The following is a 12,699-nucleotide window of genomic DNA, read 5'->3' as shown; positions in this document are numbered from 1 at the left end:
TATTATATTGTATTGTATTTTACTTGGCTTAAATCCAGAAAATTACTAATTTTTCTGTTTCCACTTAAAGAATTTGTTCCTCACATCATCTACTACTAGAGGTGCACCTGTCTTTTATCAGTATTAGCAGACAGTGACTTTTTGCCACCTCTAAAAATATTTCCTAAACAGTTTCATCTACATTTATGGAAGAATACTACAGTTATTGAGAGTTCATACAATCTTGATGGTGAATACAGACTGTAGTGTTCCTACTCACACAAGTGATTACTTGTTGGTTTTCATTTATTTAGAATGCTTTCCAATCTGTTCAATTCCTTCTTAAAGCTTTCCTTAAATGGTATAGCATGCTTCCAAAGAGAATATATTCTAAGTAGAATCAACAGTACACTTTCTTCTTGGTTGTAATCTAGTAAACTGAAAAATTTCTAAGGTCAGAATCAATTTTGAGAACTACTTCAGCCTCCTACATCTTCATGGATGTGAGATGCATGCTTGGAACAAGGAAAAGACTATTCTAGGGTTCAAATAAGATTACTAATAGCTTCTTGTTGGGGGTAAAATAATAGGATATTGACATAACAAAAAAAACTCTGTGTGTCCCCAGATGTCTGCCATTTCCATCTAAACAAGGATGTGAAAAGAATGAAGAAAAATACACAATAGTATTAAAGAAATAACCGATGGGGAAGATGCACAGCTGCTGCTATTTGATGTGAAGTAGTTCAACAAAATTAGAACAAATATTCATCATGTGAGTTCTTCCTTAATCAGGTCAACCAGAGTGTCCAGTCTCCAGACTCCTTCCTCCCATCCATCTCTCCTTCAGGTTTCCATGGATGTGCTCTGACAAGCTCTGACATGCTGTAGTTGTGCCGCCATGGATTAGGGGTCAGGGAGCTGCATGAGCAGGAGTGTGAGAACTTTGGTGAGGGGCTGTCCCTGCTTTCGCTAGAAGCTGCATCATGCCTAGGTCCTCCTGCCTGTGATGTTGATGCTCTCAGTGCCTCGCTCCCCAGAAGCTGCACAGCAGCAAGTGCTGCTGCTTGATAAAACCCGTCATGAACATACTTCCATCATGTTCACAGTCTAACAGTGATGAAGCTGTATTGTCTCCAAACTTCAACCACTGCTCACTTGTTTGCCCTCTATAGCAGCTTCTATTATCTTCAATATCCTTTTTTTTAATAACAGGTTGCAAATGTCCACCCTGTGTTTCTGATGCCAAGTGGAAAACACTATGGATTGTTTTCTCACTTTTAATATACCCACAATTATTCCTGAGATTTTGACTTTCCTCTGGTGACACACCCTAAGGCACTTCGGGTTTGAGGTCTCATATGGGGTCTGCATCCACACTTCTGCCCTTCTGCCTGTAACCTGGGGCTTCAGGGGAGGACAAGGGAGAGGCCCCTGCCCTGCCTTCCTGGCCGTGCTGTTGTCCTTTGCTCCTGGCTCCTAGTCCTTGACACAGCCAGTGCCCCTTGTTTCTCCCTGACCTCAGGTTGGGGTTTATGGTACCTGGTCTCTCAAAGAACCTACACAGTCATTGATTACTCCAAAACTCTGCCTGAGGCTGGATGTGAAATTTTGCTCCCTCAGGCCTCCTGAAATTCAGTGTCTCAGTGTGCCAGTGCTGAAATTGCCACCTGGAGAATTCAGGATGTTTATGGGTAAATTTGACTAAGCCACTCTTTAGCTGATCCTTAGCAATTGAGAGGTGATAGCAGGTAGGTTCATAGGCTGTTCTCCTGCACCCCTTTTCAAGTTGCATAGGTGAAAAGATGATAGCAGCCTCTCCCCTATCACCCAAACTGAAGCCAGCAGCTTTGGGTCTCAGAAGGTTTGTGAAAGTATAAATAGAAAACTAAAGAAAGGGCTGAACACAAGCGATTTCTGCATGTAATTTTAGCTATATACAACTTAGACTCTTAATGTTAAAACCACAGTCACTGGACTATCAATAACTTCTTGATGATTAGAGGCCTAAGACAGTATGTTTGTTTCACCTAGAAGAAATCTGAGCTTAACAAACTACAGTAATTTCACAACCATAAGGCGCACCGGCCTATAAGGCGCACCTCTTTTTTTGATGCAAAGATCTGGCTGTGCGCAACAAAGTAACTAATTAGTAATGAATCCCCGTGGAGCTTACTGGCAGGTGCTCAAATTGGAAACATTTTAACAGATTGGTGTAGCCTTTAAACGCAGTCCCAAACACCCTCCCCATGCATGGAGCCCAGCACACAGTTCAGGGCAGCCACAGCTCACACCTCGGGGTTGCTGCAGTTCAGGGCAGCTTGGGACCGTCCGTGTCTCGCGGCAGCGCGGCACTGCCCACTCCCTCTCTCCCTGTGCAGCTGCCGCTGGCCGGGGGCTGGGCGGTGCCTCTCAGCCTGCACAACCGGCAGGGGCTGGGAGCGGGGACTGGCTGCTCCTGTCCCCCCTCGCAGCTGGGTTCACGGCTCACCCTTTTTTTTTGCAGTGAGGAGCTGAGCCTCGTGCAACAAAGTAATGAATTACTGGCCGTTTGCAAACATTTTTCACAGACTGGCGTAGCCTTTAAATGCAGCCCCAGGTGCCCTCCTCGTGCCAGAGCCGGGGCTGGGGGCAGCTCCCTCCCTCCCCGCGCAGCTCCTGCCGGCTGTGGCTGCCCGCTCCGGCCCCTACTCGCGACTCGGCGCTCCTGCGGCACCGCCCTCCCATTGCAGCTCACACTTCCGGGGTGGCAAATGTCACAACTTTGTACATCATATAAGGTGCACCGGACTATAAGGTGCACTTTCGGGTTTGGGGGAAAATTTTAGTCAAAAGGGTGCGCCTTATAGTCGTGAAATTACTGTATTCAAAATTCAAGGAAGATATTCCAACTTTGATGCCATAATCTGGTGATAGCAGGAAGTGCCTGTAGATGTGTCAAAGTCCTCCCATGCCTTGCTGTTGGTGGCATGTCTCTTGACACTTCTGGTAGGTATTCTGCTGCATTTAGTGGGAAATCCTCTAATCCTTTTTTGCCCTATAGCTATTTTGTCACTGTTCAGGCTGTTAAATAGATTTACTGTAAAGTTTTGATTATTTAATCTTGTGTTGAATGCAGCCCTTTCTTTCTGCATGATTCTTTAACATCACCTACTTTAGTAACAACATAATGCAAAAAAGGGAATATTAAGTTTTTGGTAGAAGGCTGACAGTTTGGCTTATTTCTGTTTTCTCAGAGCTTCAGCTTCCCAACCAGGTCATTCTTCAGTAAATTAAGTAGCTATGACCAGGATATTTTAATTATATGATCTGAAACAGAAATCTTGGTATATACAATCTCTCAATCAAAAATAAAGAAATGGATATGTATTATTATGGTTTCTTGTGAACAACGCCTATTATATGATTCTATATAAAAATCAAATGCAATATAAATTATTGTGCTATGGACCTCTAAAGTGGTACTTGAAAATAAACCATTGAATGAAGAACAACTCTCTTTTCCAGTCAAATAAGTCACTTGAGTTTCTTTGCCAAAAAAAAACCCCAAAAATCAAACGAACAAAAAAACCACACAAAAAAACCCCAACACCAAACAAACAAAAAACAAACAAACAAAATCCCAAAACAAACAAACAAACAACAAAAACCAAAACCACTTGTCATTGTTTAACTTCATAATTTGGCTACTTTTTGTTAAGAGTTAACCTACAAAGAGTTTGAGATTTTTCTTAACTCATATCTGTTTGATATACTCCATGAATTAAATTTACCTGCTGAACCTGATGTTCAGTGGACTGCTCAGTAGGTTAATTGCTTAATTTGCTGCTAAAATGATTTTAAACTCCAGTGCAAATGTTCCATTGACTTTGAATTGTCAATTTCTCTTTTTTTTTCCATTTGCAGCTTTCAACTGATGTATATTTTTAATGTTATTTTCATTATTTTGTTGTTTTTTGGTTAAGGTAATTAATACTTGCAAAGCTTAAATTTTAAGAGTATTTTCTGTTCAAGGAAACTTTTGAAGGCTTAATTTGTTAATAGATCTTTTTGATAGAGATATTTTAGGGACAAAAAATAGGATAGAAAATAGGATATTTCCTTCAGCTTAATAATTTTCATGCACCACAGAAGAGTCTGGCTTTGATTTCTTGGCATCCTCCCTTGAAATTCATTGATAACATCCCAGTCCAGAGCCTACTCTTCTTTTCCCCAGAGAGATTCTCTGTTCCCTTCAACATTGTAGTGGGCCTTCACTTTGCACTTTTCAGGTCCATTTCTCTCTTGCTCTGGCGAGAACTGGATGCACAGCTCCAGGTGTGGTCTCACCCATGATGAGTACCTGAGGATTAAACCACTGAAGCAGATTTAACACAAAGGGGCTGTGTATTTTCACCTGCAATATGAACATTATACACAGATTAAACTCACTCCTGAGAAAGAACAAACTGTCATTATGGTAAGCATAGTATATAAGGTAGAAATTCTGTGAATGTTCCTGGTCTGTATATGCAGAATGTACTGTATATCACAAAACTTTACTAGCTGCCTGCCTCTAGAGGCCATCTGTTTGCTGATGAAACAATCAATGAAGCAGATCCAATTTAATTTAATTTTATTCAATCTGTGAACCTGGCAAAAAGAAAATATAAGAGACTTCCCAGTTTTAGAAAACACTAAAACTAGTGTTTCCAAAAAGAAATAATTCATTATTCTCTACTGATCTACTCATTAAATTCCAAGGGTAAGAAAAGTACATGGAACTTACTGTGTGAAAAATAATTTACTCTGAGTATGTTTACAGGTCAAACAACATGAAGGTTACAGAAAGCAGGTGAGGTTTGGCTGAACGTAAAAGATCATGGCATTGAGACAAAAACAGAAGAAGCCTTAAATTTCCACGTTGAGGTGTATTAGTTAGGCAGTTTGATAAATTATGGGAATAACTATAGTTATTAATTGTAGGATATCATTTAGCCCTCTTAGTATCACTAACCTAGCAATCAAACAAGCATACAATTACATGTATTTAACTTCAGGATACATTGGTTGAACTTCCCAAGAATTAAAATAGCATACCTTAAAAAAGATCATTATTCAAGAAAATACATCCTTTGTCATATATTCAAATTGGGAAAAGTTGATATTGCTTCTTTGGGTTCATACTGGTGTCACAATTAGGCACAGTCCAAAATAAAAGCTATTTTACCGTAATTTAAGTAGATACAAAACTCTAAACAAGTACTATTGTGGTGACAAAAGAATATGATTTTCCTGAGGTACAATGAGATTTGGAGGTAGCTTCAGCTAGTGAGATCCCACAGGAGAAGTATAAATAACTTTAGGTTTGCTTTTTTCACTTTAAAAGAAATTAACGTTTTCAAAAGGAGATCAAAACAGATAATTTTTATGTAAATAAGTAGAAAAACCCACATAGGCAATAAAAATGCTGGTTTTGCATTATTTCCAGAACAAGTACACCATCAGGACTGAAACAGGGTTAAGATCTTACTAATAATATAAAACAATGAAGATAGACTAGAGGAAAAAAATAACCAAAGCGTGAAATTCCTAGTTCTATAAGCCAATCAGGCAGGCTAATTTCTATTTTATTCTGACCCTCTCTGGTAACTAACATTCCTCTTCAAAACAGAGAAATATGCTTGGTAAAAGTGCTAGTTGCATCTTTAAACAGCAAAAAGTATGTAAAATTTTAAAATCAATTTTCATATCTGAAGAAAAATTCAAAGAAGATACAAAAGGAGAGTTTTCATTTGCCAAAAAAAAAAAAAAAAGTAACATTGGCTTTCATAGTGTTCTTTGCATGAATTCTGAATGAATTCTGACCTAGCCAAAAGAATAGAAAATTGTGCAGAGAGACCTAGTAAAGATGCAATAACTAAACAAGAAGGATTTTTGTTAGTGGCAAGGTGTCAGAAAAAAAAATTATGCAAGCATTTGAAGTCTGAAACATAAAGCAAAAACTGAAAAGCTGCCTGGAAATTGTGTTCGAAGGACTCCAGATAATCTGCTTTGCATCTTATTTTATAGCTGGTAGAGTCAAAGGAAATACTGTACTGACAAAATATTTTACTGAATTTCTGGGAGATAATCTTCTTGCAACGTGAAAGTGGGTCTGTGCTCCACCTGGCCTTTATGTGAGAGGAAAAAAATACTTTTGAAAAAAAATACTTCGAATATACATTTTCCCCATCTGCCTTATCTGATTGCAAAAACTCAATCACTCGAAATTCAGAGGATGGCAGTTCTGAAACTTCATGATGCAACTCTATTTCTTAAACAAAACCACATGTATTACTTAAACAAAACCACATGTATTATCTAACATTCCCATGATTGCAAGAAATGTGACCTGACATGCAACTGGACAACTATGACTTGTGAGGCTGCAGATTCAATAGCTGATCAAAAACAGTACTGTGAAGTTAGAAGGGCCACAATTTTATAATTCTTCCACAAATTTAGCAATCTTTTCTTTAAAATAGTGCCTCTAAAAGGCATTCCAGTATTAATTTTATTATATTCTTCTGTAATAAGCATCTTTATGTTTCTGCTAGAATATGACACCCCATCCCTCCTTTACACTTAGGATCAGAGAGGGACTTTCTAGTCAATCAGTTCTCATGTCTTTATCCTGGTCATGACTTGATCAAGCTCCATTTGGAATTTTAGAATTCTGTAAAGCCATTACTAGTTTGTTCCAAAAACTCACCTCTACTGAAGATTAAAAGCCTTTTAGTGTCAGAGAGAAAATCAATTTAGTCAGTTTGCTCATTTTTTCTGAAAGCTGCTGTTGTGTTTTGTCTTCTTCCTTATGGTTGCATAAGTGGTACCATGCAAGGTACCACTTACAAGTGATATAAGGTATAAGGATAGAAGTAGTACGATACATAGAGTAACACAGAAAATAAACTTTAGCAAGTACCTCTGATTGCAATACATACATACACTGTTGGTCATATTTGCCCTTTTGATAAGTATCTTTGGTCAAGGCAAATACTTCACCAAATTCACCTCACAATCTTTTATTTTTTTTTATCTGAGCACTCTAGATACTCCCCTAGAAACCACTTATATTTTGCTATTTTCAGGTAGGTTTTGTATCCAGTCTTAAATGCCAGGAGCTTAAACTTCTATAATGGCTTTAGATACTGTCTTAGAGTAAAGCAGTTTATAAAAACTGCTTAAATCTGCTGCATTTCTCTGTAAATAGATTTTTGGGGACATAACCAGCACAAAAACATGTTTTATTCTCTGTCTCTCTCTTCCTGTCCTTATAGCTTTCTCCTAAAATCTGTTCTCTACTAGCATGGTATAAATTCTCAAAAATTCAATCCAATTTCATTTCCTTGATTATTCAATTCCCTATTTAATTTCCAGATTAAACCTACACTGGACCCATATTGCTACCGTCCTCCCCAGTTTTCTTAAAAATGTTGTTGGCTTCATCTGAGCACAGTTTTTTTTCATACTAAGCTCCACTAGCTTCTCTTTTTGCCTTCCATTCTGTCACCTTCCTGTGGTGATGAAACTAAGCCACCATTTGGTAGAGTGACAACTAGTTTAGTATAACAACCAGCCTATCTGATCTGGCAGATCAAGGGAGGTTTTCATGTCTTCTTAGCAGTGTAATAATTTAGAAATTTAATGGGTTACTCTTATTATACAAGCACATAGGTACTTTAGCAAAGATCAGAATGCTATTTCAAATGGCATGTCTAACTAGGAGGATATAAAAGAAAACAAAAAAAAAAAAAGGAAACACAAAAAGAAGACTCTACTGTATTCTTCCTTTGAACAGACTGGTGTGCCAGCTGGTTTATGCATGTGCTTAGATCTCTCATGAAGCTGTTAACAGGGATACATCTTGATAGCCGCTTGAGGAAACAACATTCCGGATTGTAGCCTGAAATCATAATTAATTAGAGGGACTGGGGTCATCAGTGACCAGCTTCACTAGGAAGCAGCTTTCTGCACTCCTGTGGACTTGGAAAGGTAATTTCTGGCTGTGGGGGTGAGACAACACCGTGGTGGGACCCTGAGGTGCCTGAGGAGGAGGGTGCAGAAGAGCCAGGGAAGTCCATGGCCCTCCAGCTCTAGCCACCACACACTGCCCCTACAAGATGTTGCAGAAGCAGTAATAACAGATAATTTTCCACTTTCAACTTATCTGAATAAATAGAAACATATTCTTTGATCTAACGTACTTGTTTTCTTTTTACAGAAGAATCTCTCCATTTAGTTTCTGTATTGTTACATGAATACTGGAAAATGTATCCTTGTCTCTAAGAGATGGTTGGGAATTTAAGATCATGCCCTGGCTTTCACTTTCAAATCAAAGTCACTGCTGATGTCTCTGGTTTCAATGCTCTTTCTCTTGACTCTAAAATGTCTTGGACTCTTTAAAGGGAAAGGACTTTTCAGGACTAACTTGTACTGCCCAGAGATGAACACTAGTGGTGATAGCTCTCAGTCTGGATTCCCAGACTCTCTCCCAGTTATTCTTGTGCTGATGAGTCAAATAATTTATATTAAATGCAAACAAACTCAGACTTTCTTATGCCCTTGACAAATTCTCATGATTGATATCTGCAAGTCAATGTATTTGATGTGTTTAATGACTGGGAATTCCAGCACGTGGAAACTTTTTGAGGAGAAGAATAATTCAAAAGGATAGCATCTGCAAATGTCCGGAGTTTTTGTCGTGGGTAGATCATGTTGCCTAGAGTGGGAAAGTACTATATCTGGTGCATTTTGCAACTTTTCTCTTTTTGCAGCACTTACACGGAACATTTTAATGGGTTGGTTGTGGGGTTTTTCAGTGTTATTTTGTTTATTTGTTTGTTTGTGGTTTTTTGTTTTGGTTTGATTTTCTTCCGGCTTCTCGAAAGAAACATTCCTAATGACTGTTCTCAGCTACGTGATTTTTTGTTATTACTAACACTTCTTTTTTCCCTCAGAAAGGATATCCACACACCTGCCTGCTGTTGATGCAGGAGGATCGCCGTGTAGGGCCGGCTGCGGGGCAGGAGCGGGGCGGACCGGGGAGGGGCGGCGGAAGCGCCACCACCTGCTCGGCGGGCCCGGGCCGCCCTCGGGGCATTTAGCGGAGCGTTGGAGGCGCGTGCGGCTCGCAGCCGTGGCTGACAACGGCCTTGGGCGCCATGAATAGCGGCGGTATCGAGAACCCGGCATTCGAGACGCCTTGCTCTGGCCTCGGCCAGCGGTCCCACGCGGGCCCCGCCGGGGCAGGTGCCGGCGCCGTGGACCCCGCCGGGTGCGGCCCTTACCCCGAGGAGGGGCCCTGCGGGTGGGGCCCCTGTACCCCCCGAGCTCTGCAGCTCTGCAACAATTCCAAGGGATACTTGGCTGCTTACAGCCTGCTGGCCGTCTTCCAAGGTAAGCTGTCCCTGCTGCCCAGGGCACACGCTGTTTGCCGTCCCGGGGCTGCGGGGAACCGGGCGGGAGCCTGGGCTGGGTGGTAATCTTTTGGGTGGTGGGTAAGTAGAGAAAGGGCTCCTCTAGTGCTGTTGCTGAACAGGGACGATAATGGTTTCACTAGGGGAACACAGTACACTTGTGCCCGGGACGGGGAAGTTGCACAGTATTACTCTTTGTACTTCACTCTGTTTCTCCTTTTTTCTCTTCCCATGTACTTTATTGACCGCTACTGAGTCCACGGTCCTACCAGCTTTTTGCTTCATGCCCTTGTTAATGCTGCATCCCCATTCACCGAAGGGAAATAGGGCTTCATGTGCACACACAGGCAGAGAGTTACAAGCCACAGATTTAAATACCAGTATAAATATAAAATTTCTTACCTGCTTGCTCATTGAAACACTATCCTGGCCTGGTTGGGTGGAACTTCAGATAAATATGAAAGTAGCAAAACCGTGTGATTTAGTTTGGTGAATCCTTGTGCAGCTGTCTTCTTAAAAGTTAACTAATTATTTAAGTTGACATTGGAAGTAGTCTGAAGTTTAGCTTGCCCTAAATTTCTGTTCTTCGGCTTCAGAGATTCTTGTCCATATTTTTGGTTTTCTGTAATGACTGGTTAGGGCCTTAGCAAGTCTTAGACTTAAAAAGCAGAAATGCTGACCAAGCAAAGGAGAAGAATTACTGTCAAAAATATTTAAAAAATGAGATTTGTGAAACTTGAACAGTTGTCTGCCAAAAGAACCAAAAGGCCCATATTCATAACCTTTCAACTTCAATTAACTAGCTAGAAAAGAAGGGGTGTTTCCTGAACAATTTGCTTTAAAGCTCCTTGTTGTTACTCATAAAGGGATTTCTGTAGAGGGGTGGAAGGGAATGTTGGGTGTTCGATGTTAGAGGAGGGAGTAGCCTACACCAGAGAACAGGGTTTGAATGGATGGCTCCATTCCACCTAGAACCACACTGAGACACCTGGAATGGTAGGAGAAGAAGAGAATTGGAGGCTCTGCTTAAAGCCTAGAAGGATTTTAATGCTACTTGTGATGCTTGGAGAGTCTGTGCATGAACTAGTGTCCTAGTATGTGTTTCTGTGAACTTTTTCTGATTTTATCCCCTTCAGATTCTGATCTTGTCTTAGCTTATAGGCTTAGGGTTAGAAAAGAAGTATTTAGAAAGTTTTGGGATAAGTCTGTTGTTTCTTGCTTGATTTTGAAAGGTCATGCTACATCTGGTAGGATCAGAAGATGACTACTGTTGCAGTTGTTCTGCCAAATTTGTTTTCTTCACAAAAAAAAAAAAAAACAAAAAAAACAAAAAAACCAGGAGGGATGGAAGAACTTCTTACATAATTAGATTTCAATAGTAGTTGAGTAGTAAAAGACTTTTAGAATACACATATAAATTTTTGAATGGCATAAGAATATGAATAGGCAATTAAAAATGTCCTGTATAGGACACTGAAAAGATTGTTGGACTAAACAAAGTGTCTTGAATATTTCTAACATGTCTAAATGTCTTAAAACCAATAATTCTGTTCTGATCGGGTTGTTGAGCTGAATAAGAAGCTCAGCATACTTTAAAATCTTGGTTGTAGTCTGGATAGGTTCCCAATTGTAAAAACAACTTGTATCATGGCAATCTCTGTCCCTGTAGGACAGCTTCCCCCTCTGTTATCTAACTGTATATATATATACCAGGAACCTAACAAAACTAGTTCAGGTTTAGGGCCTTAAAGGAAGGAAACTTAGGATGTTTGTTGTAGGCATGGCTATTGTAGATCTTGTGATATTCTTGATGTGTAACCTGGATTTTCTGAGAAGATAATTTTCTTTGGTTGAAACATAAAGGAAACTGAGTGCTGAAGGCAAGCTGCAATTCTTTTTGATGTGTGGGAAAAACACGGGTCATCAGCAAGAAATTCAGACTTGTGTATGAAACTTTGTGAAAATATTCAGGTTTTGCACTTCAGAGTTTAGAGAAAAGCACGCAAAACACAACTAGGATTTTGAAGTTATGTGACCTAATACAGTACTCTAGTTTGGGTCTAATAATTTTATTTACTCTCCAAATTACAGAAACCATTATTGAGGAAGATAAGATATATCTATTAAACTTGCCTAATGCACCTCTAGAAAAGATTATATCTTAATTCATTGAAGATTAATGAAGTAATCCGTAACACACTTTTGATAAATGTAAGTTATTATACTAGACTTATCTTGAATGAGTGAACATAGCGGATGATTATCTGCAATGACCTGGTATGTTGTGAATCTAACTGAAAGCATGTATTTGTCAGAGTATTTTCTAACTACTCTCTAAAATAGTTTATTGTTTTGACCTGATATGCTGTATTGCAGCTTTTTAGAAGATTTCAGGTGGAACTTGCTCTAATTTTTGGCCCTTTCTATTTTAAGTACATGTGAAACCTGTATTTCCAGAATACAAAACACTTACTTTGCCTAGAATGTTTTTTATGTGACTAATACCTGCTTTCTCTATGGCACTTAAAGTTGCCTAAATGTGTGATTGCATCTAGTAACACAGTAACTAGATGTGCTGCCGTTTATAGCTGTAGCAGAAAACAAGGTATTTTGAGTACAAGAAGGACTGTTTATTTCTCATGTCATTAGTAATTTTAAGTAAATAAAACAACAGAGCTATAGTTTGTGACTGGTCCAGTCTAAGCTACCTAAAATCTTTGAATAGCATTAAACTTTTAAAGACTGATCAGACCTGGTACTTTTACCAAGACCTTTTTAATTGTTATTTTTGTGTGCCTTTGTTGAAGCCACCATTCTTACAACAACTGCAAAACACATATTTTTTGTTGAATGGATAAAAAAAAGTACTCTTGTGTTTTGAGATAGCAAGTGAAGTTGGGGTTTATAATTAATCTGGATTTTACGCATCAGTACACACTGTACCTAAATCTCTAACAGATGTGCAGGACAAAGTTTTGGTTGAGAATAGTTAAAAACGAATTTCTATACTACAATTTTAAGTATTGGGATGTCTTTAAGAATTTGTTTATCAGATCAAGTTAGTATCGGCCAGGTTCTGTCTGTCTTGAAGAGACTTCAGTAATTAATCACTAGATGATGTAAATGGAGAAGTTATGCTGCCATTTATCACATCTGCATTTTTACAGATGAAGTCTATTATTAATTAATTACCCAGTATAATTAAACGGAAGTTTTTATGGCTTTTAGGATGTAGTGACTTAAACTACAGATAAAAGACAATGCCTTCTATCTCTGTAAT

General features: G+C 39.2%; 1 protein-coding gene across 1 annotated transcript in view; it reads left to right on the top strand.

The window, feature by feature from the left end:
- The first annotated feature begins 9,164 nt into the window (after window positions 1-9,164).
- Window positions 9,165-12,699, top strand: part of SLCO4C1 (solute carrier organic anion transporter family member 4C1) — a 30,418-nt gene continuing 26,883 nt past the window's right edge. The window contains exon 1 of the mRNA XM_033084680.1: window positions 9,165-9,399. Within this exon, the coding sequence (XP_032940571.1) occupies window positions 9,165-9,399 (235 nt within the window). The remainder of the gene's footprint in view (window positions 9,400-12,699) is intronic.

This window comes from Catharus ustulatus, chromosome Z (assembly GCF_009819885.2).
Source record: "Catharus ustulatus isolate bCatUst1 chromosome Z, bCatUst1.pri.v2, whole genome shotgun sequence".
In the NCBI taxonomy this organism is placed as follows: domain Eukaryota; kingdom Metazoa; phylum Chordata; class Aves; order Passeriformes; family Turdidae; genus Catharus; species Catharus ustulatus.
This window is presented reverse-complemented; position numbering and strand designations above follow the sequence as displayed.